Raw genomic sequence first — 25,213 nt, forward strand, 5'->3', positions numbered from 1 at the left:
AGAGATTTTTAAATCACGTATGGAGTACTTCCGGAATGTCTAACCCCATGAGCTCTTTTTGGAGTCAATTAACAGATGTTGTAGCTGTTGTTAGGGGACTCGGACAAAACCTCCAAGGTGATGACGTTGACAGAAATATAAATAAACATGGCGGAATTAAGATTCAATGTTGTGTGATGCTGCCATCCCGCGGCGCACATAGTAAGAACCTACTGAACATATGCAAATATGCAAATATGCAGATATATAGGTAACTGGATGCAGGTATTCATTCATTGTCCATAATTATTTAGTTATTGAAGGATTGAACAAAAAGGAACATTCAACATGGAAATGAAGTCTTGGCGAAATGTTAGGCAGAAATGTGGATCCGATCTTTAGCCGCTCTGTTGCTCTGCCGCTCTGCCGCTGTGAGATGAGCAGGGATGAGATACGGTATCTCCGGCTTTGTCAGCAAATATCACTAGGCAGGGTAGGTACTACTATGTAGGTACCCTCGGCATTACTAGGCATTACACTTCACACTTCACACTTACTCACTTCAACATCATGTTTCCTTTCATCACTCATTCAACTCAATCCAGGCTTGATATCGACTAATTCATTTTGAACTCGGCTGTACAATATGCTATCATCGAAGATATAAACCACTCACTAAAGTCACTATAAGTCCTTACTAATTTGTGGTCCATCTGTCTACTACTTTCCTCCTTGTAGCTCTACTACAATGTCCCCTGATAGAGGAACTAGCGAGGAAACGGCCCCCTCTTATATACTCGAGGCCGACGAAGATGTCAAGCATCTCCCTGAGGGTCACCATTTTACATGGAGAGGTGTTGCTGCTGGCCTCCTCGTCGGGCTGATGTAAGTGGCACAACACGGTGCTATCCATTTCTCTGTGTCCCATGTCTTCGACGTCTTTCCTTGGCTATGGGACCTTCTTTTCCTCAGACATAGCTCCAAGATCCTGTTTCAATCGTAACATCATTTATGAGTAGCAAATACTAATCTTGTATATCGTAGAATTTGCTTTAGCAACATGTATTTTGGCTTGCAGACTGGCTGGATATCCATGATGACGATGCCTTCCAGCTTGCTCGGTTTTGGGCTGTTCAAGACTTTATCCCGCCACTTAGCATTCCCATTCTCCCCCGTAGAAAATGTACTTGTCCAATCAGTAGCAGGTGGTATGGCAATCATGCCTCTCGGGTGTGGATTTGTAGGAGTCGTAAGTAACACCGGGCTCAATAAGAGAAGATGATGTTCGAACCAACTAACGAACCCGGACTCGATTTTTAGTTGCCAGCCATGGAATACCTACTCAAGGCATCGGAGCAAGGCCCAATCAATCTAAGCATGTGGAAGCTTATCATATGGTCCCTGGGACTTTGCTATTTTGGTGTCGTTTTTGCCGTTCCTTTGTGAGTATAATAGTTCAAGTCTCAAACGACAATCACACTAACATCTTCCAGACGGCGTCAGGTCATAATTAGGGAGAAACTGAAGTTCCCAAGCGGCTTTAGTACCGCGGTTCTCATCGGAGTACTTCATGGTAAAGGACATACCCAAAATAGCGCCGCCTTGGATCCATCCAAGGCTGCAACTTTCGGTAGTTTATCAGCTGAGAGCCGGCCCCTTTTGGAGGCTAGAGATGGCAATGATGAGAACGATATTAGCAACCCAGTGGATGAGCCGTTACGCGCCAAGACCGCTGAGCGATATAGCTGGAGCTCGAACATCCGGCTACTCCTCGTCACATTTGGGATTTCGGGGTTCTACACACTCTGCACTTATTTCTTCCCTGTTCTCCGCAATCTTCCCGTTTTTGGGACCGTGGCGGCGAACACTTGGCTTTGGACTCTAAACCCAAGTTTCGCATACGTTGGTCAAGGAATCATCATGGGCCCTTCTACCACCATACATATGCTCCTTGGAGCGGTCATCGGCTGGGGAGTCCTCTCACCTCTTGCAAAATATCGAGGTTGGGCCCCAGGGCCTATTGATGACTGGGAGAGTGGCAGCAAGGGTTGGATTGTTTGGACGTCTCTCGCTATCATGCTAGCAGATGCTGTCGTCAGCCTTGGGTACATCGCGTTCACTCCACTCTTTAAACAAGCGCCGTCTTTCCTTGCGACGATTAAGCAACGATTACAGCACGATGGAATCAAGGGGCTATTCATCCGCCGACCTCACAACTACATAGCTGTTCAGAATTCCGAGGATAACTCGACCGTAAGAGACTCAGATGAGTTTGATAGTTTACCGAGCCCGCTAGTTGAGCAACGCAATCCTTTCGAAGCGCACCGACCCCAGCCGCAAAAAAAAGCTTGGGATCAAGACGATGCTCCTCCTGAGCAATTAGTCGGCAATAAGACCGTCAGTATCGGTCTCGTTTTATCTGTTTTGTTCTGCATTGCAAGTATTCATATCACCTTTGGAGATCTAGTTCCGCTTTACGCAACTGTCATAGCCGTTTTCATGGCGATGATATTGAGTATAATGGGGGTTCGAGCACTCGGTGAGACAGACTTGAATCCCGTTTCTGGAATCAGCAAACTGGCGCAGCTTTTCTTCGCCCTCATCATCCCGCAGACTCATAAATCGAGTGTTCTCATTAATCTGGTGGCCGGTGCCGTATCCGAGGCGGGTGCGTTACAAGCTGGCGATCTGATGCAGGATCTGAAGACTGGTCATTTGCTAGGCGCGGCGCCTAAAGCGCAGTTCTGGGGCCAGATCATTGGTGCTACAGTGGGAGCTGTGGTTAGTGCATTCATATACAGGTTGTATACTGCTGTATATGAAGTTCCAGGAGACCAATTTCAAGTACCGACCGCATTTGTGTGGATATTTACCGCGAGACTGGTCACAGGAAAGGGCTTGCCATATATGGCGAGAGAGTTTGCGATCGGCTCTGCGATCATTTTTGCTGCTCTTACTGCCCTACGTACGAAGGCGATTGGGAAAAGTTGGCACGCTTATATACCTGGTGGAATTGCTGTGGCAGTCGGTAAGCGTCACCTAGTAATTCTTTATGTGTCGAGTTTTGCTTCTAATAATAACGCTTAGGCATGTACAATGTCCCATCTTTTACCTTAGCGAGAACGATCGGTGGCATTGTAAGTTGGTACTGGAGGGTCTATCTACGAAAAGAGGATACTCCGTTGATTGTCCTCGCGTCAGTGAGTATTCACCTACCCATATACACATCTCCTCTCTTTCACCCTCTAAGTAATCTGCAATTATAAGAAACATGACTGCTGACACCAATGCTAGGGTTTCATCTTAGGAGAAGGTGTCTTAAGCATCATCAACTTACTATTACAGAGTTCCCAAGTTCCCCATCTATAAGCAGGTTTGCTCCTCTATAGATTCGGTGAATTAGGTAAAAAAGAATTGATTGGTTTGCCATACATTATAACTCTGGTCCCGTTATATACGGCTCTCTCGGTCTTAGCCTATACTTTTAGTACCGTAGATTGTGTAGGTTACGTACATACATAGTAGGTAGTTTCAATGGATTGTATGCAGTCCCCCCTTAATGTAACCTTCGGGTGATCTGTGTATGGTCCAGTCATGGCATTAGCTGTATATGACAGTACTACTCCAACCTCCTCCCCTTTTTGTCACAAACAAATCATACGATATTTCAATCCGTGCAGGCCGATCTAGGTCGGAGCCGTGGCTAAATGACGCTTGATCTCGTCCCCGCATTGAGGGGCTCATTGTCCGGCGCGGGGTTTAAAACGTTCGGGCAATCCACTGACAAGATCCAACCGATTTTTGAGTTTTTCTGTGGTATTTGTTGTTGTTGCATCTTTTTTTATATAGAAGAAGACAATTCGTGAAGTCAATTAGTCAAGATGTTGATCAAGGAAAGTCATCTCGATGTCCAAACGACCGTGGATGGGAAGGAGACGACTATGAGTAAGTAAAAAAAGAGAAGAGAGAAATGGAAAAAGTGAAAATGGAACGAGAGAAAGGGAGAAAGAGACTCCATTTCCACTATTTCCACTTCCACTTCCATGAATTCCACCTCCCTCCCTCCCTCCATTCATTCATCTATCTATCCATACATCCACAACTGCAACCCCCATCTCAGGCCACTACTAACTAACGTTGGGCAGGAATTTTCGTTTTCCATCCCACCATCCCTCAATACCCTAACGCGTATGGTTGGAAATCGTGCTCCTTTACAGTCTGGTTTGCTGATGAGTTGGCAGTAAATTCCCCGGTGTTGCGCTATTCAGCGAAATCTATCAGGGTAGGTATCCTCCAAGGTCATCTTGATTGAGTTATTCCGACAAACGAAGTCGATGACGAGATTGATAATTGATAAGTGAATGCAATTCGCTGATCAGTGCGTCAACAGTGACTGGCCCGGTAGCGCGGTTTGCGCGTCAAATCGCAGGACAAGGCTACATTGTCGCGGCCCCTTCGTCATACCATGACTTCGTTGGCCCGGAGGCGTTGGCCTACGACAACCCAGGTACCGACCTAGGTAACAAGTTGAAGATAACAAAGGTGAGAGTGGAACATTTGTTGTAGCAGAACGTGTATTATGCTACCAACAAACCAACAAACCAACAAGTAAACGCTGGCTAATGCGGAAGCGAGACAGACCCTTCAATCGTACGATGCGGATTCCTCCAAGACGGTTGATTACCTCCTCAGCCTTCCCACCTGCAGCGGTCGGATAGGCGTCAGTGGAATGTGCCTTGGGGGCCATCTTACTGTGCGAGCTAGTGTATGATATATACCTCCTTCTCCCTTTTTGCCTTACCATTTTTTCGTTGACGAGTAGTTTCATAGCTGGACCCGCGAGTCAATGCAAGTGTTGCGTACTTTGCGACAGACATCCACTCTCGCACCCTAGGACCTTACTCCGAAGCCAACACGGCAGTGGAAGGCCCAGCGGGCAGCAACCACACGATCGACCGGCTAAGCGAGATCAAGGGTGAGGTAGCGATGATATTCGGCATCAAGGACACCCACGTGCCGGACAAGGGCCGCGACCTCATCCGCCAGAAGCTCAGGGACGCGGGTGTCGTGTTCAGCTTCTACGAGTTCGCCTGGGCGCAGCACGCCTTCATCCGCGACGAGCAGAGCAAGGGTCGCTACGACTCGGCCATCACCAAGATTTGCTTCGAGGTGCTGCTGGAGCTGTTCGGCCGCGTCCTGAAGACGGACTTGGGTCCGAGGGATGACACGCCCGAGAAGATTGAGCACGTCTGTTAATGGCAACATACCTATCTTATGATCTCGGTAGTTCATAGGTAGATAGATACCTATTAAGAGAATCGAATGAATAAAAAATGTTCTGATTGAATTGATTAATTGCTTGCTTGTTGGCTGTTGCCTCTACCCACCTCCCTACTCTTGGTTACCTTCATTGCTCTATCTGTCTTCCCACACATACCTACATACGTATTTGGATGTATTTATATTAGACGATACGAGTCAACTAACGTTAGCCACGCAACGAACAAATCAGGACATGCAACTCTGAAAAGTGAGGGTGTGCATGGTTGTTCGTTTGCACCTCTCTATCAATATGAGACATGGATGTAAGCACCTCACTCAATCCGTTTCCGGTAGTACGACAGTTGCACACACAACATCGTTGCTGGAAAGCAGCATGCCTACCTAGGTCAATATAGATGTATCAATGATAGGTATGTATGATATGTAGGTTAGGTAGGTTATTAGGTAGGCAGGTTAGGAAAATAATTTCTCTGCGTAGGTCATACATACATACATCCGGCTAGCTGTATGTGGTTACCATGTACAACGCAGCCCTACATGTTGAAAATACTTGATATTACATGCTAGTAGTGTAGATAGACATGTGTTGGAAGATTCGCGATACTGGACGGAAAAGTTTCTACATCAGGTCCAGTCCCTTCGATATCGTGTAATTTGGCAGTCGACTCGGAAATTACTACACATGTATGTGTGTATGTATGTATGTCATGTATGTTGTCACCTACACACATACATACATACATGTAATCGAGGGCTGAGGAACCAGCTTCGAGGTTGTACCCATACAATGCTAACCATATTGTACATCTGCCGGAGTGACTTGGGATGTGTAAATCCCTACGATGGAAAATATTTCAAAGATTTGGTACATTACGTACCTACTCAAGCAAGAAGGCGCTAGACAAAACCAAACACGGAGGCGAAGATGCTGGGAGCTTCAATGGAACTTGAGGTTACAAATCTCACCAACATACTACCTAGTACCTAGTAGGTATATACTAGGTATTATCTAGGTACACAGGTACATTCTAACCCGAGGCTGGAAGGCTTCAATGATGACTTTTCAGGAGAAGAAGGCAGAAGAATGGTGAAGTTTCTGTTTTTTTTTTCTTTACCACTACTAGTGGCCTAAGGCTAGGGCTCTCCGACTGCTAGGTAAGACCTAGTAGGTACCTTATTTGAGTTTGAAATTTTCTGGTGGGGCTTGGCGGCGATTAACCCAGCAACAGCAGTGAGAGCAGTGAGAGCAGTGATGTCAGTAGTTATGTACTGATTTTGTATGGCGGGGTAATTATGATATGTACTACTACTAGTAGTAGTTATGTAGGTACAGATAATACTGTATGTACTATGTAGATTGTACCTGGGGATGTAAATGGACGCAAATAGACGCTTACAACCATTGTAGGTACTTATGTACATATCCTACAACGTGCTAGGATTGGTTGATGACGTCCATAGAAGGGAATGGTAGAAGAAAGTTGCAGACAGATTCGACTAGAACCAATAAGAATCAATAAAATTGAAGGGATTTACTGATACCTTAGGGAAATTGTTCCTCACATACATATGTACCTACTGTGTAGTGCCGAATCTGGTTTAGTCGTCTAGATTCAAGAAGGTACAAGAATTTTCCAGTACATAGTGGTAAAGTTAGGCGGAAAGTGCTGGAAGCGGGTACCAACTTCTACAATTCGAGAAGGTTCCCTGGCCCCACCATAGCTTTCACTTTTGGGTTGTATAAACTTCTGCTCAATTCCCAGAGCACACTCTTCTTTTTTCCATCTTCCAACTCAGACTTCAAAAAAACAATCCATTCTCATTCTTGATCAACGCCTAAATAAGAATTTCTCTAGATACCCGCCTGCATTTGGGTAATAGATTTCTCTGCGTTTTTCACAAAACCACGCGAACGTTTTCTTACATCACACACTTTCAATCAAAATACCCCACCCCACCTTATACTTGATTGATATACCACTACAACAACCAGAAATCTTTCACCATGGTTGCCGCAGTCGGAATTGACTTGGGCACGACCTATTCGTGTGTCGGTGTCTTTCGAGACGACCGGTAAGTGATTTTCCAATTCATTTTTTTAATCATCTTCATCTTCATCCTCCCATCCTTCCTCTCATCCTCTTCCATCATCATCAACCCCACATTTCAACTAAAACATTTTCACTAATATACACCAGAATCGAAATCATTGCCAATGACCAGGGTAACCGAACTACCCCTTCCTTCGTGGCCTTCACGGACACGGAGCGTCTGATCGGCGATGCTGCAAAGAACCAAGTCGCTATGAACCCTCACAACACCGTCTTCGACGCCAAGCGTCTGATCGGTCGCAAGTTCACAGACGCCGAGGTTCAGGCTGACATGAAGCATTTTCCCTTCAAGATTGTCGAGAAGAACGGCAAGCCCATCATCGAGGTTGAGTACAAGGGCGAGCAGAAGCAGTTCACTCCCGAGGAAATCTCCTCCATGGTTTTGACAAAGATGCGCGAAACCGCCGAGGCATACCTTGGTGGCACTGTTACCAACGCTGTCATTACTGTCCCGGCTTACTTCAATGACTCTCAACGACAAGCCACTAAGGACGCCGGTCTCATCTCCGGCATGAACGTCCTCCGAATTATCAACGAGCCTACGGCTGCTGCCATTGCCTACGGTCTTGACAAGAAGACCGAGGGTGAGCGAAACGTTCTCATCTTCGATCTCGGTGGTGGTACCTTTGATGTGTCTCTCTTGACTATCGAGGAGGGTATCTTCGAGGTCAAGTCTACCGCCGGTGACACTCACTTGGGTGGTGAGGACTTTGACAACCGTCTTGTTAACCACTTCGTCACTGAATTCAAGCGCAAGCACAAGAAGGGTAAGAATCAATCCGTCCCCACTGATTTATACAACATACAGAATACTAACATTTACCTAGACTTATCCACCAACGCACGTGCTCTACGTCGTCTTCGAACCGCTTGCGAGCGAGCCAAGCGCACTCTTTCGTCTTCTGCACAGACTTCAATTGAGATCGACTCTCTCTTCGAGGGTATCGACTTCTACACCTCTATCACCCGTGCTCGATTTGAGGAGCTGTGCCAAGATCTTTTCCGATCTACTATCCAGCCCGTTGACCGTGTCTTGGCCGATGCCAAGATTGACAAGTCTCAGGTCCACGAGATTGTCCTTGTCGGTGGTTCCACTCGTATTCCCCGTGTTCAGAAACTCATCACGGATTACTTCAACGGCAAGGAGCCCAACAAATCCATCAACCCTGACGAGGCTGTTGCCTACGGTGCTGCTGTCCAGGCCGCCATCCTGTCTGGAGACACCAGCTCCAAGTCTACCAACGAGATCCTTCTTCTCGATGTCGCCCCGCTGTCTCTCGGTATCGAGACCGCTGGTGGTATGATGACCAAGCTCATTCCCCGAAACACTACCATCCCCACCAAGAAGTCGGAGGTCTTCTCCACTTTCTCCGACAACCAGCCTGGTGTGCTTATCCAGGTTTACGAGGGCGAGCGTCAACGCACCAAGGACAACAACTTGATGGGCAAGTTCGAGCTCACTGGTATTCCCCCTGCACCTCGGGGTGTTCCTCAGATCGAGGTTACATTCGATCTCGATGCCAATGGAATCATGAACGTTTCCGCCGTTGAGAAGGGCACTGGAAAGTCCAACAAGATCGTCATCACCAACGACAAGGGACGTCTGTCCAAGGAGGAGATTGAGCGTATGCTTTCGGAAGCCGAGAAGTACAAGGAGGAGGACGAGGCTGAGGGTCGTCGCATCAGCGCCAAGAACGGCCTTGAGTCGTATGCCTACTCTCTCCGAAACACCTTGTCTGACAGCAAGGTTGACGAGAAGCTCGAGGCCGGTGACAAGGAGAAGTTGAAGACGGAGATCGACACCGTTGTTTCTTGGCTCGACGAGAACCAGCAAGCCACTCGTGAAGAGTACGAGGAGAAGCAAAAGGAGTTGGAGGGCATTGCCAACCCCATCATGATGAAGTTCTACGGATCTGCCGGTGGTGCTGGTGGCATGCCCGGTGGCATGCCCGGTGCTGGTGGCGCTGGCGGCTTCCCCGGTGCCGGAGGCCCTGGTGCTCCCCATGATGACGGCCCCACCGTTGAGGAGGTTGACTAAAGGGTTCCCCTTTAAAATAATGAACACTAATGGTTTTCTCTCCCGGCGTTTTCCTCTGGTCTTTAATGACGCATCGAGTGGCGGTCTCGGATATTCTATGGGTTTGCACTTAGATTTTCACTGGTAATGAAGTTACAGGGCAAAAGTTGCGCGGTTTTTCATGACTTGCATGGATGTATTCTAGGCAGGAATTACTCTACGATGAAGCAATGAAGTTAATATTTCAAAATACACCCGTCTTATAATGCTTTGTGACATGTAATGAATCGTATAGAGACGTCTGGTTTCGTTACCACGACTCCTAAGTAATAATTGGTTGAGTCTTCAGGACTTTTCGTAGGAACTTGAAGCTAAGTTCTTTAGGTACTGCATAGCAGACCTATATAGATAAAATAGCTAGGTCATCATTAACGAGTAAGTAATACACAAAGAGAAGTCTGCTCATCCATCTTGATTGATATATTGATTATATTTATCCGTCCATCCATCCATGCCCAATACCTATAAGTACTTACGTAGTTATAAAAAACATATATAATTTCTACACAATCTGCATTCGTTACGCTTAAACATACAATCTCTACCACCACCACCACCACCACCATGACCATCATGATTATGATCATGGCCACGTCCATACCTGTGCTTACGATGCCTACACCTTCTCCTGGTGCTCCCTAAGCATCTCCTGGATCCTCCTCCGCCTCTCAATCTCCATCACGCGCCACTCCTCATCGGGAACATCAGGCGTGTAGAGCGGCTCGGTGAACGCCGACCCGGGCTCGACCAGCTCCTCGCGCGCCTCCCAGATGTCAGTGCTGGACGGCTTTCCGGGGGCGTGGTATTTGGCCCACTCGCGCGCGCGGTAGTGGGCGCGGATGGCCTCGGTCTTCTGCGGGCCGGAGTACGCGCGCGCGCGCATGCAGAACCAGAAGTCGTCCCACTTTTCGGAGCACGAGCGCATGCCGCCGGCGCGGTAGAGGGAGAGCCACTGCCCGCCGAGGGAGTTGCAGTGGTAGGCGGCGTCGAAGGCTTCGCGGCAGGACATGCTGGTGGGGAGGAGGGATTCGGAGATGGGGTCGAGGTGGGAGGGGGGTTGGCTTTGGGGGGTGGTTGTGGTTGTGGGAGGGGGGTTGGAGGAGGAGAAGGAGGTGGTGGTGGTGGTGGTGGTGGAGCTTGGTTGAGATGGCTTAGAGGAGGAGTTGCTGCTATTACCACCTCCGCCGAATTCTTCTTGGATCTGGGCGATGAACTTGGCTAGTTCTGGGTCGCCATAGTCGGAGTCCGCTTGCTTTGGCTTTGGTGGTTGTGTGGGTTTGTTGCCTTCTTCCTTTGTGTTGTTACCGTTATTATTGCTGTTGTTATTGTTGTTGTTGTTGCTACTGCTATTGGGGCCCTTTGAGGGAGGGGGCGGCGAGGGCGATGACCACATCCAACCCATCTTGGTAGATATAAATAAGTTTTGTTCGTTGGAAGGAAGGTTGGAGGTATTGATAATCGAATAGGCTTCTTTCGTAGTAATGAGTGAAACGGATAGTTTGAGAGATGGTTGGTGATGAAATAGAATAAAGAAGAAGGTAAGGTCAATGCTCTCTCTCGCTTTCTCTATCTATCAATCAAATGCGGGGGATTGTCGCGCGGGGTGTGCAGTAAGTATTATCGTTGCATTTATTCGGATTCGTGATCACTCTCCCTTGTAAAAAGAGAGATGACGGAGGTTTTGCTTGCGACTTGGGTATTTGGACCAATGGCAAGATAGCTGATTACGGCGTAGATTATGGTTCGATTGTCGTATCAAGTTCACTTTCGTATGCCTTTTTAGCTTTCTTGGAAATAGTTATGATCTTCATTGTGCAAATGCTCCGTTTTGCACCCCGGGCAGAGTTGTTATACTGTGGCTTGACCGAAGTACTGTAGTTACATACATTTCCCCCTCGATTTGTGGCTTGGCTTTTAGCTACGAAGGTACCGGTAGGTATACCTACCCACCTCGGGCTGGCAAGTGCTACCCAATTTCTATCCTGGAAATAGGTACTTGACGATGACCTCATCGTCATTTTAAAGGAAACCTGATGAATGATTTGAACTACCTACTAGCTTAGTCAAATACTAACAAGGTTCAATAAATTCTAGCTTTATTCTTCTAGGTACCTCCTTTACCTTACCTTACCTTACCTTACCTACTACCTACCTACAAAATTCTAGTTAATATTAGGCATGGGGGAAAGCTTAGAACTTGTGAGACAATGATACCTAGATATGCAGGCTTGGGCCCTAGGAATTTGCCTGGGTTGAGAGCCCCAACCTCACTTTGCCGTCCAATTCTCACCCCACGCCATCGCCCAGTATGGGTACTAAGCTTGAGAGCTTGGGAGAGCACCACCACAGGAGAAGGGAAGTCTGGCCACATCGACGCGGCTCCAAATGAGTCTATTTTATGGATAGATAGTAGGTTGACTGATTCTCTTATTCTTGTCTAGTACTGTACTAACCCTACTCGTCAGACTTATTCCCTCTAAAGCTATCTGGATTACTAAAGGCACCATGGAAGAGTCCCGATCAGGACCTGTCTGAGCTGATGAAGCGCTTTGAGAACTCCACTCTGGGCATCTTGGACCCCATTAACATGGTCAAACGGGCTATCCCCAGTACCGCCCCAGTCAAAGTCACCGAGATTCTACCCCGTCTTAAAGATGGCGGAGCTTTCGTCAAGTTCACTTACCCAGCAAATGTGCCTGTCAAGGAAATCGAAGACAAAGTTTCCAAGTATCTACAAGAAAAACCTGTAAGACCATTCTTCAGTCCGTTAAGAGGGGTCCAGGCGGGACTGGTCCAGGGTATTCCTTGGCTAGAGGATCTACACAGATTTCCCAAGGATCAGCTCCGAGTGGAGTTCGTTCCCAAGAATCCTGGAGAGGAAGCAGTTGAGCTATCTCAGGAGACCTTGTACAGCCTATTCCGTCGATACGGAAAGATCGCGGAGATTAGTTCACAGCCATGGGATTCCAAGGCTCTTCCAAAATATGCCTACGTCGACTTCGCCAACGTTAGAGATGCTATTATGGCACGCAACTGCTTGCATGGTTTCGTCGTACCAGAAGATCTCGGCGGTGGCAAGTTGGGGACCAGGCTGCGAATGTCTTACGAGCAGAGAACTAAACCTCATCGGATCTGGGACTGGATATCAAACCACCCGAGAATCGTCATTCCTGTTATAGTTGCCCTGCTCACTGGACTTACCGTTGTCATATTCGACCCTATTAGATCATTCTTCGTCAAGGCCTATGTCACGCAAAAGTTCCATCTTAGCAACAGCAAGGCGTTTAGATGGCTTCGAAAGCAGACCTCGGACATTTTAAGATTTAGACGGGAGAAGGCGGACCAGGCAGGTCTCAATGCGGTTTGGACCCATCGAAAAGACTTGATCGATCAGATCCAAAAATGGTTGATGGAGACTGCCCAGACCTTTATTGTCGTCCAGGGACCTCGTGGCTCCGGCAAGAAGGAACTTGTACTCGAACAAGCTCTTCAGGATCGAACCAACGTCCTAGTTATCGACTGCAAGCCCGTAGTGGAAGCGAGAGGCGAATCGGCAACAATCAAGCAGATGGCTGCCGCCGTCGGTTACCGCCCAATTTTCTCCTACGCAAACAGCCTCAGTAGCATGGCTGATCTAGCTGTCCAGAGCACTACAGGCGTGAAAGCGGGTTTCTCTGAGACTTTGGAATCCCAAATCCAGAAGATTCTACAGACGACTGCCGCTGCTCTTACAGAAATTGGAGTAGACAGCCGCAAAAAGACAGATTCAGATATTGTGCTCCCTATTGACGCCTACCTTGAAGCGCATCCCGAGAAACGGCCAGTGGTGGTTATCGACAACTTCTTGCACAAGGGTGATACCAACGCTGTTGTCTACGATAAGATTGCCGAATGGGCGGCGACTTTGGTTCAAAACAATATTGCTCATGTCATCTTCTTGACCAACGACTCATCGTACTCCAAGTCTTTGTCCAAGTCTCTACCTGACCGTGTTCTACGCCAGGCTGCTCTTGGTGATCTCTCCCCTGACGTCGCGAAACGGTTCATTTTGAGCCACATCAGTAGCGACGAGGCGCAACAGACCGACGCGGCAGAAAAGAAGACTGCTGAGAATGGTGAGAAACAGCTACAATTAGTTATTCATCCAGACCTGACCGAGCTCGATGAATGCATCGACACTCTTGGTGGTCGATTAACGGACCTCGAAGCCTTCGCGCGCCGTCTCAAGGCTGGGCAGAATCCCAAGGAGGCCGTGGCTGAGATCACCGAGCAATCTGCCTCCGAAATTCTCAAGATGTTCCTGCTCCCCGGCAAGACAACAAGCGACGGAGAGCACAAGTGGTCAATGGAGCAGGCGTGGTACCTGGTGAAGTCGCTCGCTGACAAAGAGAGTCTGCGCTACAACGAGGTGCTGCTCCACAACACCTTCCTCCAGTCTTTGACGGCACCCGATGGGGAGTCCGCCCTGGAGGGCCTTACCAACGCTGAGCTCATCACCGTCAAGTCTAACAATGGCCGGCCGGGTGTTATCACAGTCGGTAAGCCTGTCTACCAGGCCGTCTTCCAGATGCTAGCTCGCGACCCCGTCCTCGCTGCCAAGATGGACCTCGCCGTGCTGACAGAGCTGGCCAAGATCGAGGCTAAGAACATTGACAAAGCCGAGGCCGAGCTTGCTCTACTCGGTACTTTGCCCAAGCAGCCGGCGCAGATGAGTGGCCGTATTACCTACCTCCTGACTAAGGTCGACACCGCGCAGAAGAAGATCGATGCATTTGAGAAGGAGATGGGTGCGTTAAAGAAGGTCTTGTTGAGCCAATCTTGATCACATACTGGCTGCTACTCGCCTACTCTAGATTAGGGTATTATAATGGACTTGTGGGTTGGTATCAGGAAGGGTGACATAAAACACAAAAGGGGGTATTGAGACATGTATATACAGTTGTAGAAAATGGAGATAGTATAGTGGATGCATATATCGGTTACGAAAAAACGAAAAAAGGGGGGAATGGATAATGAATACGATACCCAACTCATTCAAGGGATAAAAAAAAACTACGATCCATTTCATGGTATTATTTCAGCTCGTGCTTATAGTAAAAGATGGGAATCTTTTTTTTTATTAAAAAAAGGAAAAGACTTTTGATTTGGTATCATTGAAAACCCATGCGCAATAGCCCCAAGTATTTAAGCAAACACACTCTCCTTCTCCTTCTCTTTTCTCACTCCACCCCCCTCAACTCATCCGGTCCGTGGCATTTGGGGGGGGGGGGGGGGGGAGGTAGTACCCATATACCTCAAGTACGTATGTATGTACGTAGTAGAAAAGGAACAAGGTAAACTCCACCAACCGACCAAGTGTCGCCCCTTTTTTTTTTCGTATCCTAGAACTACCTAGGTAGGTAGGTAGGCATGGGAAAGCCGTGGAGGGGATACCGAGCAGAGTAGAAAAAGGAGGATGATAATGACAGTGATGATGCAATGCTGCTCGTCTGGTATCTAAGACATACATACATACATGCATACATACACATGGAATGAAGCAGTTTTTCAACCCAGCCAGCCTAGCCTGTCCCATCCATCCGTTCGCCTGAACCATTATATGTAAGCAACGTGGGTATACTGAAGAAAGTGCCAGCCCCTGAGAGTACTATTGATTTTCGATTGTATTGGTTTTTGTTTTTCCCTTAACTGTCTAGGGCTAAAGTAGTGATAGGTACAATTATGCCTCTTCGCCTTCTTCATCGGCTTGTACGAGGACCTCGCATCCTTGTGAGAAGAATATACGCGCCGACTTGTCGTGGGGATTTGATATGCTGTAATGGTTGCCTGGAGGAATGGCTGTTAGCGATAGGACTTGAGGGAGGGGAGGGGGGAGAGTTGCAAAAAACGTACCTCTGGGAACAAACCACATGCCTCCCTTCGCAATGCGGAACTCATTCTGCGCCACCGTGACTTCAACGCTACCCGTGTGCACGAAAAATACCATCTGCATCTTCCTTGAATTCTTGGTACGCTTCTCGGAGCCGGGCGGCATGTCCACGATGCCCGACCCGAAGAAGGGCATCGTCAACGTCTTTGCAAATCGGAACGTTGCGTCCTTGATGTCTTTCAACTGGATGGCTGCCTCCGAGACGGCGAGTTCGTGCTCGAGGAGCTCAGGCTCGTCTTCGTCTGGCGGTTGCAGCTCGTGCTCGGGACGCCAGAAAACGCAGTCTCCAGAGAGGTGACCAGGATTGTACTCCCAGTCATCCCGCTCCACCTCTTCTTCCTCTATGATTGTAGTCGCACGGCGCGTTGCGCCATTTTGCTTCGAGGGCCGTCCGCGGCGTCTTCGCGGTGCTGAAGTATTGGCCTCCACCGTCCGGACTACGCCCTTCACACCCGGCATCACAAACCGCTGCCCCTTGTCTTCAACGATATGTTGTGTTGCATCATCGTATAGGATGTGTTCGCCCTTCCAGTAGTCCAAAGGCTTGTAAGAATGTCGACCAGATCGTGTAATCCGCATGGTATCTTCGTCTTCTCGTCGTAAAGCAACAAGTCCGCGACCTTTAGGAAGAGGAGGCCCACGTTGAACGACAGGTTCATCGACACCAATACCAGAAGATTTTCTCTTCCGACCGGGCTTCCCCTTTTCCTTTGTTGCCGTTGGTTTCGATGGGGCACCCCTGCTTTCCTTTATCTCTGTGCGTTGTTTCTTTGTCTGCCTTTCGTCCACAATGTCTTCTTCATCCTGGCCCTGCTCTTGTTCTTGTTCTTGGTCGTCGTTGTTGCTACCCGCAGAGTTCCTTGCAGGTCTTCCTCTCTTTTGAGACTTCGTTTGAGGCCCTTGTTGTTCTGGCGACTTCACATTCTTCGCCGGTCGGCCTCGTCTCTTCTGAGCAGGTTCGTCATTGGCTTCTACTATTAAAGGCTCTGCTTCCTCTGCCTGTGCGATGGGCGATTTCGGCTTGCGACCTCTGCGCCCTTTTAGTTGCTGGGCGGGCTTCGGCTGCTGAACAGATTCCTCGTCGTCTTCTTCAGGTTCCGGTTCGGGCTCGGCAGACACATCTTGCTCGTCGTTTATGTTACCCATTTCATCTCCACCGGCGTCGAGAATCTGCATTGATTCTTCGTCCTCTTCTTCTTCCTCATCCTCCGGCTCTGGTACTTGACGTCGGGCTACTTGGCCGCGTACAACAAGCTCTTCCTCGTCGAACAAATTGGGCTGGGCACGCCCATTAACAAGCTTTCCCTTTGGTCCTTTGGTGCCATTAACCTTCGAGTTTCCATTCACTGCAGCTGCAGCCTTCAACTTGCTTTGGGCACTCTTGGAGAAATCGAGTCTGCGATTTACCGCTTTCGGGGGGGTAGGCTCGGGCGCGGCGATGACAGAGCCGCGGAAGGGCGAAGATGTGGGACCGATATGCGGATTTTGGCGTGCTGGAGACTGAAGATGGGTCTTGATGGGAGATCTTGCGCGCGGTAGCGAAGGACGACTATGACGCTGTCTCATGGCTGTGGCTGGTCCTATTTGAGATTCTGAAGATAGGGTGGGTTAGCAATAATCGTAAATCGAGAGCTCGGATATGTGCGGTATACCATCCTCGATTTCCATGTCTTGTTCCTCATCAGATTCAACTTGACCGCGACCGTTGAGGCCGTTGACAGCGCCATTATTCACATCCTTTTCGGGCGACGAGAAAAGATTATCAACCTCCTCGAAACCATGCTCGTCGCGCTGGCGTTCTTCTAATGTAAGACCGGTTTTCCTATCGTAAATTAGTCAGTCTCCAATTATATTCAGCTCCGCCGATGGTAGCGATTAGTTAGATACCTTCCCTGGACACCCAGTTCATAGACTCCTTCATTTTGCGACTGCGTGATGCGCCGCTGCGACTGTGATTTAGGCGGCATGGCGAACCAAACAAATCAATTTAGTCCAATTGTAACAATCTCTGGAATGGATATCTTATCATCAATTGATCCGGGGATGATAAATCAACATGCGATGCGCATTTAACAGACAAGAAAACGCGTCAAAAAAAATATGATAAAAAAGGAAGAAAACAGGCGGGGAAGGGGAAATGGTGATGTTTACTTTCTGGTTGTGTTGCAACTTCCCTGGCGTTGCACAGTAAAGTTGGAATTATTATGGGGCGTTTAGGGTGCTACGCCTTTCATTATTGGTCATAGAGAGATGAACGCGGTTGCTAAGCCAATATAACGCGTAACGGGCCTGCCCTACGGGCTACCCAGTACATATTATACTACCATTAATTTTTTGGACTACCCTAAGGATGCACTGAGTTTAATGCTTTGAACTTTACGATAAAAACATTGAAATTAGTAGAAGTATCTTTGACCCTCTTAGAACCTAAAAACCAAAGCTTCCTCCATAGAATGGAAGACACCCCAATGGACGAGGGCACCATCGCCCTCGAGACCCCAACAGACGGCGTCTTCGTACCGCCATCCATCCACAAGTCGAGCACCCTCTCCGGCGATTCCTATACACACTTTTCCCCCGTTCCCGCATCTCTCCTCCCCTCAACCACCACCGACTCCAACTCCAACTCCAACTCCAACTCCAACAATGACTCCTCCTCCTCCTCCTCCTCCTCCTCCCCCAAAGGCGTCCCCTGCGTCCTCGGCGTCGACGAAGCCGGCCGCGGCCCCGTCCTCGGCCCCATGGTCTACGGCGTCTTCTACCTGCCCACCACGCTCTCCGACTCCCTCCTAAAGGAAACCCACCACTTCGACGACTCCAAAGTCCTGACCCCCGCCGTGCGCTCCGACCTCATGCGCACCCTCTGCACCGCCGCCACCGACCTCGCCACCTCGTGCGGCTGGGCCGTATCCTGCCTCTCCGCGCGGGACATCGGCGCGCGCATGCAGCGCCCGGCAACCTCAGCCCCCTACAACCTCAACGCCCAAGCCCTCGACGCCACCATCGACCTCATCCGCGGCGTCTTCGACCGCGGCGTCCACGTAACCCACATCTACGTCGACACCGTCGGGCCCCCCGCCACGCACCAGGCCAAGCTCGCCCGCGTCTTCCCCTCCGTCAACATCACCGTCGCCAAGAAGGCCGACAGCCTGTACCCCTGCGTGAGCGCCGCCAGCGTCTGCGCCAAAGTCACCCGCGACGCCGCCCTCGAGGTCCTGTACGAGGCGCGTGCCGAAGCCGACCTAGACTCCGAAGCCACACCGACACCGGCGGAGCCAGGCTGGGGCTCCGGCTACCCGTCCGACGCCCGCTGCGTCACCTGGCTGCGGCGGAACATGCACCCCGTCTTCGGCTGGGGCCCGGAGTGCAGGTTCAGCTGGGGCACGGCGAAGGACATGCTGGAGACCAAGGGCGGCGTCAAGGTCGAGTGGCCGGTCGACGAGGACGACGAGAACACGCGGCTCACGACTTACTTCAACGCCACGGACAAGGAGAAGGACGCCGATGAGCTCGGTTCTTGGTTTGGTGCGCCTGCAGATCTAGAGGCTTTTTGAACCGACATTTCATTTTTTTTTTTTTTGGAAAAACAATACCCGAAAGATTTTGAGGGTCTGGACATTTATATAAATACATTACATAGGTACATAACTATGAGAGAGAGGGAGAGAGATTCTTCTTCTCTCTTCCCTAACGATGGGGGTAGATCACAGGCGTTTTGGGAGAACAAGGCGGGGATGAAGAGAGAAATTTATGACAGGAAATATACTCTTTTCGGAAGAGAGAATGGTTGGTTCACAAGAAAAAAAAAACAATTGTTATCTTTACTATATCCCAACCTTTGCCGCCTTCTAAGAATATCAATGCAAAGCCCATTTATTTTTATTTTTTGAACTTTGAATTCCCGCTCGATTCCTTCCCGCTGCTTTAAATATCATCGTCGTCGTCGGCCACCACGCGCGACTGCTTCTTCCCTCGACTATCTAGTGTGTCCATGCTGATCGAGTCGCTATCTCGGCCTGGTACCCCGATTGCCTGTCTTGCCATCTCGTTGTTTTCGAGGAAGTCTCGGAGGCGCTGCTTGCCAATGTCTACGGCCTGGTTCCAAGCCGCGCTGCTCATCTGCATCATGGGGCCTAGAAGGTTAAGGGTGTAGGCTACATAGAGGCCACCAGCAATGATGACAAGAAGCAGGAACAGAATAGGGTTACGAAGAACTAGGGGCAGTTAGTAAAATGCTGGTAAAAGGTAGAAGTCGTGTGATAGCAACTTACCCGTAACAATCTCATTCCAGCCCAACGCCAGCAACAGACCGTAGAAATACAGCGGCACCTGTGTAATTCCACCAATGGCACTTCGCTTGGCTTCCACGTATACACCATCAGCTGTCTTCTTGAACCTGACTACCAAATCTTGGCGTTTAGTTTCACTCAAGACAGTCAACTCCTCCTCCAGGCTCTTTCCATCTTCCTCATCGACACCACCGATGGGGGTCAAATCCTCTTCATCCTCGGGCTCAGCGCTGGAGGGCTGGTTGCCGATAAACTCCGGGAGGTCTGGCGGGGCAGAAGTTGTAGACAGTCTGAACCTCGACAAAAGGGGGATAAGGGTCAGCGTCGATTCTCGGGCGCGAGTATAAATGCCCTCAATGTCATCAGCCGGTCGCCATATACGGGGAACACCGGCCTCGTCGTATCGGAACTTATCCTCAAAGTTCTCTCGGAGCTTGAGGAGAATGTTGCCTTCCATCACCTCTTCTTCAATCTTCTCTCGAAGTGCTACCCAGCTTTTTCGTCGGAGACGCCATAATCCTACCTCAACCTCTTCTTCACTTGCTTCGAAACTCTTGGCCCTATCCGCAAAGCGGCCCTCAGCATCCTTGACGACGGAAATAAACATGTTCCAGATACGATCCCATAGATCCTTCTCGGTGGCAGGCTTTTCACCTGTTTCAGGGGCTCCAGAACCACCCCTTCCTGATCCGAGTTTATTGAATTCAAGTCCAACTGAATCGCCCAAACGAGACTTGACCCAGCGCTCAACTCGGGTCGCCAGTCTCCGCATCTCGTCTTTTCTCAAGCGAGCGCTGACTTCGTCGAGTTCCTTCTCAAAAAGGGTATACTGAGACTTGAAGTTTGACCACGCTACACCAGGGATCTCCAGGCTCTGCGCCTCCTTTTGGAACGTTTCCAGGGTCTTAGTTTTCTCCGCGGCCACAATCTCAGCAAATTCGTAAGACCCGCCGGACTTCTGGCCCGCTTTCACGGCGCCAGATACAGCATCACTGAATGTAGTGACGCAAGCCTTGTGAGCGGCAGAGAGTTGGCCCTGAAATAGCGTCTTGAGTCGCTGGTCAATCTTCCCCTCTAGGTCAGCCCTCTTGTCAGAATAGACCTTTTTGTGATATCGGCTAGCCTGTGTTTCGAAAGACTTGACACATTTCTCTCTCGTGGTGCTGCCGATGCTTCCAAGGTCAAGCAAGACAGTTGGTTTCCCTTGACGGGTAGCTTCCGCTTGCTGTTCTTCTAGAGGGCTGATGGCTTGATCGAAGATTACCAAGACCTCTCGGGAGATCTCGTCGCAGCGGAACTGGGCAAGAAGCTCCTGTTGTGTAGGCAAGTCGAGGTCCTTATTGTTAACGATCTGATCCCAAATACCCTCTGCATAATGAGAAAAACCATCTGCCGGAATACGTCGGTGGTATTCTGGTAGGAAAACTCCACCTTCGAGTTCCTGCTCACCATGGTCCGAGTCCACCTGAGTCTTGGAGTTTCGATTCCCAGCGACGAACCTTCCACCCAGATTCTTGACTTCGATCTCGAACTTGTCTGGTTGTAGGATTTTGTGAGGCAGTGCAGCGAAGGCAAAATCGAAGTAGTCTTCTATGCGCGACTTCTCTAGACCAGGAGGCTTCGAAATCGACGACCAGATCTTACTCAGATCCTGAATTAGAGTGTTTCGGAGATTGGCTAGAGGAGTATGGCCAATATGGTCGCGAATGACAAAAAACAAAAGAGACCTGGGAGTAGACCTAAGTGGGAACACGTTAGCGTTAATGTTCAAGACACATCCACACAGCCCTTCTCACAACTTACTGATTATCCTTTAAGAATATTTGGAGATTGACTTCAAAGACGGTCTTAAGTAGCCCCATGTTGGCTCCTTGGTATAAGCCAACTTGATGCTCCCATACATTGACAATAAGCACTTCACTAGTTGCGAGCGCAAAAAGTGCACTCTTCCGTTCGAAATCTTGATCCTCTCCTCTCTCACGGCCATCGGTACCCTCTACGTCCATAACTAGAATGTTGTCGGCCATAGAGCCCCTTTTGTTCTTTGACATCCATATTCCTTTGGTGGTTTGACGGCGTTCCGTCTCGGACATAACATTGAACTCTGTACCGAAGAGGTAGTTGAGCAAGGTAGACTTGCCGGTAGATTGGGAGCCGAAGACGGATATGAGGTGATAGTTGAATCCAGAATCGGCAACCTGGGTTGCTTGTAGATAGGCACTGATATTCTCACTATGATCGCTTGGGTTAGCTAAAGGGTGCGCAGGAAAGAGCGCAATAGTTTTCAAAGAGAAAGGCCACGTTACTTGAATTCCTTGTCCTCGTCGATAACTTGAATGCCATGCTCGTAGTGAGCTTGGGCTGGCTCATCGCCAACGTTAGAAAAATGACCGTTCATATCGATACTGCTTTTTGAGATCGATTAGAGATATAAAATAGTTACAAATTGGATTTGGAGGTTATCAAGAAATGAAACGAGGGGTTGCCATTCTCCAGGCCTGGTATTCTGTCTTTTTAGTGTTGCATGCGTTTATTGGAATATGATTGGAATTATTGGAAGGGGAGCTGATAGAATAGAATACCAGGACCAGGAATAGGGATTAATAAAATGTGTAACTTTGTACATAGGCGTAGTAGAAATGACATTTTGATAACGGCAAGGGTATCCTGGAAGGGAACTTACCTGACCTGACTTGATCGTGGTAGCTTGTCACTTGTTAGCCAATAGCTTGATTGCGACAGCTGTTAAGAGTGTTAAGAGCTATGACTGGTGCCACTCTGCCACTGTCACATGCACCAATTGAGGATGAGATGACAACCTCGACAGAGTGGATGATGTCAGCTGGCTAGCTAGCTATTGCACACGTGGAGATGCAACTATCCGCACATGTCCTGCTTTAGGTGTTCTTTAGGTGTTCTTTAGGCGTTCTTTAGGCGTTCTTGTCACTAACGGTTCTAACGGTTATAGTGATAGTTAACCTTGAACAACGTTGAATAACCTTAAATGACCTTCAAGGCTTGAGCCATCAAATGTTAACTTTAGTTATTCCCAATCAAGAACAACAATCTCAATGATTCAGATTAATGAGATATCAAAACGAATATTTAAGTGAATGAGGAAGAGGAGACGTAATCGAAACAAAGATGAACCAAAAAAACAACAGCTTTGAACTGTCGAGTACTCAATAAATAGATTGTATAATAGGTATCCACCCAGGTACTTTAACAGTACCTACTCCCTTGAGTCTCAAAGAGATGGCTGTAGGCTATGTAGAACATCTGGTTAGGTTATTAGGTAGGACATTAATTGTTAAAAGGTCGTGATTTATGTGCAATACATACTGCATCTTGTGTTGTCTTTTATATCCGTGAACCAACAGTATACACACTACTATGTAGGTATTATTTCTTGTGTCTTGATTAAAACAGAACTACAGTAACTATTGGGTATAAGTAGTACCTCTACTATCCAGCCACGTAATTGTTTCCCTTTGTTGCATCCAGCCCCTAAGAATCATGAACTGCCAACAAATAAGTCGTGGATGCGATAAGACGTCAAGCTGATGCTAGATTGGATGCCTCCTAATTTGCATTGGACCCTGATTATTCTCTATTCCCTATTCCCTATTCCCTTTTCCCAAATCTCGCCAAAGCTGGCCCGAGTTCGGTCTCCTTTTCTTTTTCCTTCTGATCCCGCTGCTGCTGTTGTTCGTTCCATAGCTCATCCACTTTTAGTCTCTTCTCATCAATGATATTCTTAGCTCTTTGCTTCCTCAAATATCTTCGAAGTGCACTATTCTTTCCACGAGCTCTATTTCTGATCTCTGTTTCAATATTGACTGGCTTAGCATCAAGATCTTTCTCCGCTTGGCGCTGCTTGTCAGAACGTAGATCGAGGTTGCCGATAAAATTAGGGTCCAGAGCAATCATCTCAGGTTGTAATTTATTCAACAACGATTTGACTTCGGTGTCTTGTCGCTGTTTGGCCGTCTCGAATGGATTGACCTCTAGGGCATCGAAGTTGGCTTCCCCGGCTCCCGGAACAATGATCGACGAAAAGCCTTCGTCGTGGCCCAGTCCTAGGAAGTCTTCGAACGGACACCAGCGAACACGCTCGACGCGCTTACCCTCCCCTCCCCAAGTCATATAAGGGCTCTGGATTTTCTCTTGTTCTGCAGCATGCTTCGAGTACAGGCCTTTCCAAATTGTTGTTTTCGTTCCCCATCCGACCGCTGTGAGACCCCGATCTGATATCGCAATAGAGGAGGCTGGTTGTCGGGTGAAATAACTGTTAACTTCTTTGAACATTCTTATATCCCATACGGCCATCTTGCAATCTTGCCCAGCTGATACCATATACCGACCTTCCCTATCGACAGCTAATGACCGAACAGGACCCTTATGTGCCAACAGCTTAACTAGCGGCTCGCTAGAATTGGGAGACCACAATGTGACTGTTCCATTCTGATGACCGGCATGTACGACAGCATTATAGGGGTTTTGCGTGAATGATACAGGGGCTCCGAGTTTTGTCGGAATTTCTGTCACAAGTTGGCCAGTAGATACGTCTTGGTACTTGAGAAAGCCAGACATACCCTAAAGGCATAGTTAGTAACTAATCATTGTAAAATCGGTCCGTTAAATGTCAGACTCACCAAAGTTGCCAACAAAAAGTGATACGGTAGAAATTCCATGTGAGTAACCTCTTGGTGCTTCCTCAAGCAATGTATCTCCACGCCCTGGCGATCGTATATGTAGACGTGCTTTTTCTGTGACACGGCGAAGAACTGGTTATTGTGAAGCCACCGCACATCTCGAACTGTTTCTCCAAGTTGTAGCTCGCACTCCAATTTTCCTTTGCGCCAATCCATCATGGCAACATGACCTCTGCGCCCTGCTAGTAGTAATTCCCGACCTGTTCGAGAGTACTCAAAGATGTAGGGACCAAGTTGGTCAAGCTTCAACTCGAATCGCTTCTTGGCCGTTTCAACGGAAACTTCGTCCAGTATGTCATCCTGGCGCACTTTGTAGGTTCTCTCCAGCTCGTGCTCTGGCTCCAGGAAGCCGCCGGTGTTCTCGAGAAGGATTTCGGCATCTTTCGCCTTCACAGCAGCATCCTGGTATTTATTCTCGAGTGACTTTAGATTACTTCGTAATTTCTTGTCTTTAATCCCCTTGACGTTCACTTTTTTGCCTCTTCCGTAATCTCTTTGCGCTTCCTGCAATCGTCGTCGTCTTTCGCGCTCTTCCTTTGGGTCAAATTCCATTCGAGCTCGTTTAACGACACGAGCGCCATTGTTATACTTCGTCATGGGTATTTTGTCTGTAGTTTCTGTGTCGACCTCCATATTGGATTTCCCTTGGAATTCACGTTCTATAAGAAAATGAAGGCGACAAGTACGAAGTACCTGAATAGAGATCTGGAAGTATTAAAAAAATTAAAATAAAAAGAAAATAACTATGTAACTACCGGAGATAAAAGTTCAAGAAACATTTGAAATCGATAGGCGCAACCCAAAAATTTCCAGGATAAGAAACAGAGACC

General features: G+C 48.4%; 9 protein-coding genes across 9 annotated transcripts; 5 read left to right on the top strand and 4 right to left on the bottom strand.

Moving 5' to 3' along the window:
• Positions 1 to 727: 727 nt before the first annotated feature.
• GGS25DRAFT_530247 (OPT superfamily oligopeptide transporter) lies at positions 728 to 3,525 on the top strand (the record flags this gene model as incomplete). Its single annotated transcript, XM_049265364.1, has 6 exons — positions 728 to 864; positions 1,024 to 1,228; positions 1,300 to 1,421; positions 1,473 to 3,007; positions 3,067 to 3,179; positions 3,274 to 3,525. The coding sequence occupies 6 exons, from the start codon at positions 728 to 730 to the stop codon at positions 3,346 to 3,348; spliced, it is 2,187 nt and encodes a 728-aa protein (XP_049119251.1). The 3' UTR covers positions 3,349 to 3,525.
• A 79-nt stretch (positions 3,526 to 3,604) lies between these two features.
• On the top strand, positions 3,605 to 5,381 carry GGS25DRAFT_197916 (dienelactone hydrolase). Its single transcript, XM_049256769.1, has 6 exons — positions 3,605 to 3,924; positions 4,125 to 4,167; positions 4,221 to 4,261; positions 4,370 to 4,521; positions 4,619 to 4,744; positions 4,810 to 5,381. The coding sequence occupies exons 1-6, from the start codon at positions 3,861 to 3,863 to the stop codon at positions 5,233 to 5,235; spliced, it is 852 nt and encodes a 283-aa protein (XP_049119252.1). The 5' UTR covers positions 3,605 to 3,860; the 3' UTR covers positions 5,236 to 5,381.
• Positions 5,382 to 6,966: 1,585 nt separating this feature from the next.
• Positions 6,967 to 9,640, top strand: GGS25DRAFT_482883 (heat shock protein 70 family). The gene is made up of 3 exons (XM_049260304.1): positions 6,967 to 7,335; positions 7,461 to 8,140; positions 8,201 to 9,640. The coding sequence occupies exons 1-3, from the start codon at positions 7,268 to 7,270 to the stop codon at positions 9,409 to 9,411; spliced, it is 1,959 nt and encodes a 652-aa protein (XP_049119253.1). The 5' UTR covers positions 6,967 to 7,267; the 3' UTR covers positions 9,412 to 9,640.
• Positions 9,641 to 9,742: 102 nt separating this feature from the next.
• Positions 9,743 to 11,187, bottom strand: GGS25DRAFT_198205 (uncharacterized protein). The gene has a single exon (XM_049256770.1). The coding sequence runs from the start codon at positions 10,850 to 10,852 to the stop codon at positions 10,067 to 10,069; it is 786 nt and encodes a 261-aa protein (XP_049119254.1). The 5' UTR covers positions 10,853 to 11,187; the 3' UTR covers positions 9,743 to 10,066.
• Positions 11,188 to 11,563: 376 nt separating this feature from the next.
• Positions 11,564 to 14,288, top strand: GGS25DRAFT_198212 (RNA12 protein-domain-containing protein). Its single transcript, XM_049256771.1, has 2 exons — positions 11,564 to 11,859; positions 11,916 to 14,288. The coding sequence occupies exons 1-2, from the start codon at positions 11,658 to 11,660 to the stop codon at positions 14,270 to 14,272; spliced, it is 2,559 nt and encodes an 852-aa protein (XP_049119255.1). The 5' UTR covers positions 11,564 to 11,657; the 3' UTR covers positions 14,273 to 14,288.
• A 691-nt stretch (positions 14,289 to 14,979) lies between these two features.
• Positions 14,980 to 17,647, bottom strand: GGS25DRAFT_482886 (Mif2/CENP-C like-domain-containing protein). The gene is made up of 4 exons (XM_049260305.1): positions 17,267 to 17,647; positions 17,032 to 17,201; positions 15,343 to 16,971; positions 14,980 to 15,276 (listed from the first exon to the last, which is right to left on the bottom strand). The coding sequence occupies exons 1-4, from the start codon at positions 17,344 to 17,346 to the stop codon at positions 15,170 to 15,172; spliced, it is 1,986 nt and encodes a 661-aa protein (XP_049119256.1). The 5' UTR covers positions 17,347 to 17,647; the 3' UTR covers positions 14,980 to 15,169.
• A 200-nt stretch (positions 17,648 to 17,847) lies between these two features.
• Positions 17,848 to 18,933, top strand: GGS25DRAFT_513551 (putative 35 kDa ribonuclease H; the record flags this gene model as incomplete). Its single annotated transcript, XM_049262895.1, has 1 exon — positions 17,848 to 18,933. The coding sequence occupies one exon, from the start codon at positions 17,848 to 17,850 to the stop codon at positions 18,931 to 18,933; it is 1,086 nt and encodes a 361-aa protein (XP_049119257.1).
• Positions 18,934 to 19,118: 185 nt separating this feature from the next.
• GGS25DRAFT_198216 (root hair defective 3 GTP-binding protein) lies at positions 19,119 to 22,336 on the bottom strand. Its single transcript, XM_049256772.1, has 4 exons — positions 21,975 to 22,336; positions 21,472 to 21,900; positions 19,651 to 21,407; positions 19,119 to 19,593 (listed from the first exon to the last, which is right to left on the bottom strand). Exons 1-4 carry the CDS (start codon positions 22,064 to 22,066, stop codon positions 19,304 to 19,306), a joined length of 2,568 nt encoding a protein of 855 aa, XP_049119258.1. The 5' UTR covers positions 22,067 to 22,336; the 3' UTR covers positions 19,119 to 19,303.
• Positions 22,337 to 23,067: 731 nt separating this feature from the next.
• GGS25DRAFT_482888 (BING4CT-domain-containing protein) lies at positions 23,068 to 25,154 on the bottom strand. Its single transcript, XM_049260306.1, has 2 exons — positions 24,324 to 25,154; positions 23,068 to 24,264 (listed from the first exon to the last, which is right to left on the bottom strand). The coding sequence occupies exons 1-2, from the start codon at positions 25,014 to 25,016 to the stop codon at positions 23,293 to 23,295; spliced, it is 1,665 nt and encodes a 554-aa protein (XP_049119259.1). The 5' UTR covers positions 25,017 to 25,154; the 3' UTR covers positions 23,068 to 23,292.
• Positions 25,155 to 25,213: the final 59 nt, after the last annotated feature.

Source organism: Hypoxylon fragiforme (genome assembly GCF_022984875.1).
Source record: "Hypoxylon fragiforme strain CBS 206.31 chromosome Unknown GGS25scaffold_3, whole genome shotgun sequence".
NCBI lineage: Eukaryota > Fungi > Ascomycota > Sordariomycetes > Xylariales > Hypoxylaceae > Hypoxylon > Hypoxylon fragiforme.

Coding starts and splice junctions, on each gene's coding strand:
- GGS25DRAFT_197916 (XM_049256769.1), top strand. CDS start 3,861: ATGTTGATCAAGGAAAGTCATCTCGATGTCCAAACGACCGTGGATGGG. Junction 3,925..4,124: donor TGGGAAGGAGACGACTATGA/GTAAGTAAAAAA, acceptor AACGTTGGGCAG/GAATTTTCGTTTTCCATCCC. Junction 4,168..4,220: donor ATCCCTCAATACCCTAACGC/GTATGGTTGGAA, acceptor ATGAGTTGGCAG/TAAATTCCCCGGTGTTGCGC.
- GGS25DRAFT_482883 (XM_049260304.1), top strand. CDS start 7,268: ATGGTTGCCGCAGTCGGAATTGACTTGGGCACGACCTATTCGTGTGTC. Junction 7,336..7,460: donor GGTGTCTTTCGAGACGACCG/GTAAGTGATTTT, acceptor AATATACACCAG/AATCGAAATCATTGCCAATG. Junction 8,141..8,200: donor CAAGCGCAAGCACAAGAAGG/GTAAGAATCAAT, acceptor ACATTTACCTAG/ACTTATCCACCAACGCACGT.
- GGS25DRAFT_198205 (XM_049256770.1), bottom strand. CDS start 10,852: ATGGGTTGGATGTGGTCATCGCCCTCGCCGCCCCCTCCCTCAAAGGGC.
- GGS25DRAFT_198212 (XM_049256771.1), top strand. CDS start 11,658: ATGATACCTAGATATGCAGGCTTGGGCCCTAGGAATTTGCCTGGGTTG. Junction 11,860..11,915: donor GTCTATTTTATGGATAGATA/GTAGGTTGACTG, acceptor CCTACTCGTCAG/ACTTATTCCCTCTAAAGCTA.
- GGS25DRAFT_482886 (XM_049260305.1), bottom strand. CDS start 17,346: ATGCCGCCTAAATCACAGTCGCAGCGGCGCATCACGCAGTCGCAAAAT. Junction 17,202..17,266: donor GAACTGGGTGTCCAGGGAAG/GTATCTAACTAA, acceptor AATTTACGATAG/GAAAACCGGTCTTACATTAG. Junction 16,972..17,031: donor AGACATGGAAATCGAGGATG/GTATACCGCACA, acceptor CCCTATCTTCAG/AATCTCAAATAGGACCAGCC.
- GGS25DRAFT_198216 (XM_049256772.1), bottom strand. CDS start 22,066: ATGAACGGTCATTTTTCTAACGTTGGCGATGAGCCAGCCCAAGCTCAC. Junction 21,901..21,974: donor GACGAGGACAAGGAATTCAA/GTAACGTGGCCT, acceptor AAGCGATCATAG/TGAGAATATCAGTGCCTATC. Junction 19,594..19,650: donor CTGGAATGAGATTGTTACGG/GTAAGTTGCTAT, acceptor AACTGCCCCTAG/TTCTTCGTAACCCTATTCTG.
- GGS25DRAFT_482888 (XM_049260306.1), bottom strand. CDS start 25,016: ATGGAGGTCGACACAGAAACTACAGACAAAATACCCATGACGAAGTAT. Junction 24,265..24,323: donor ACTTTTTGTTGGCAACTTTG/GTGAGTCTGACA, acceptor CTATGCCTTTAG/GGTATGTCTGGCTTTCTCAA.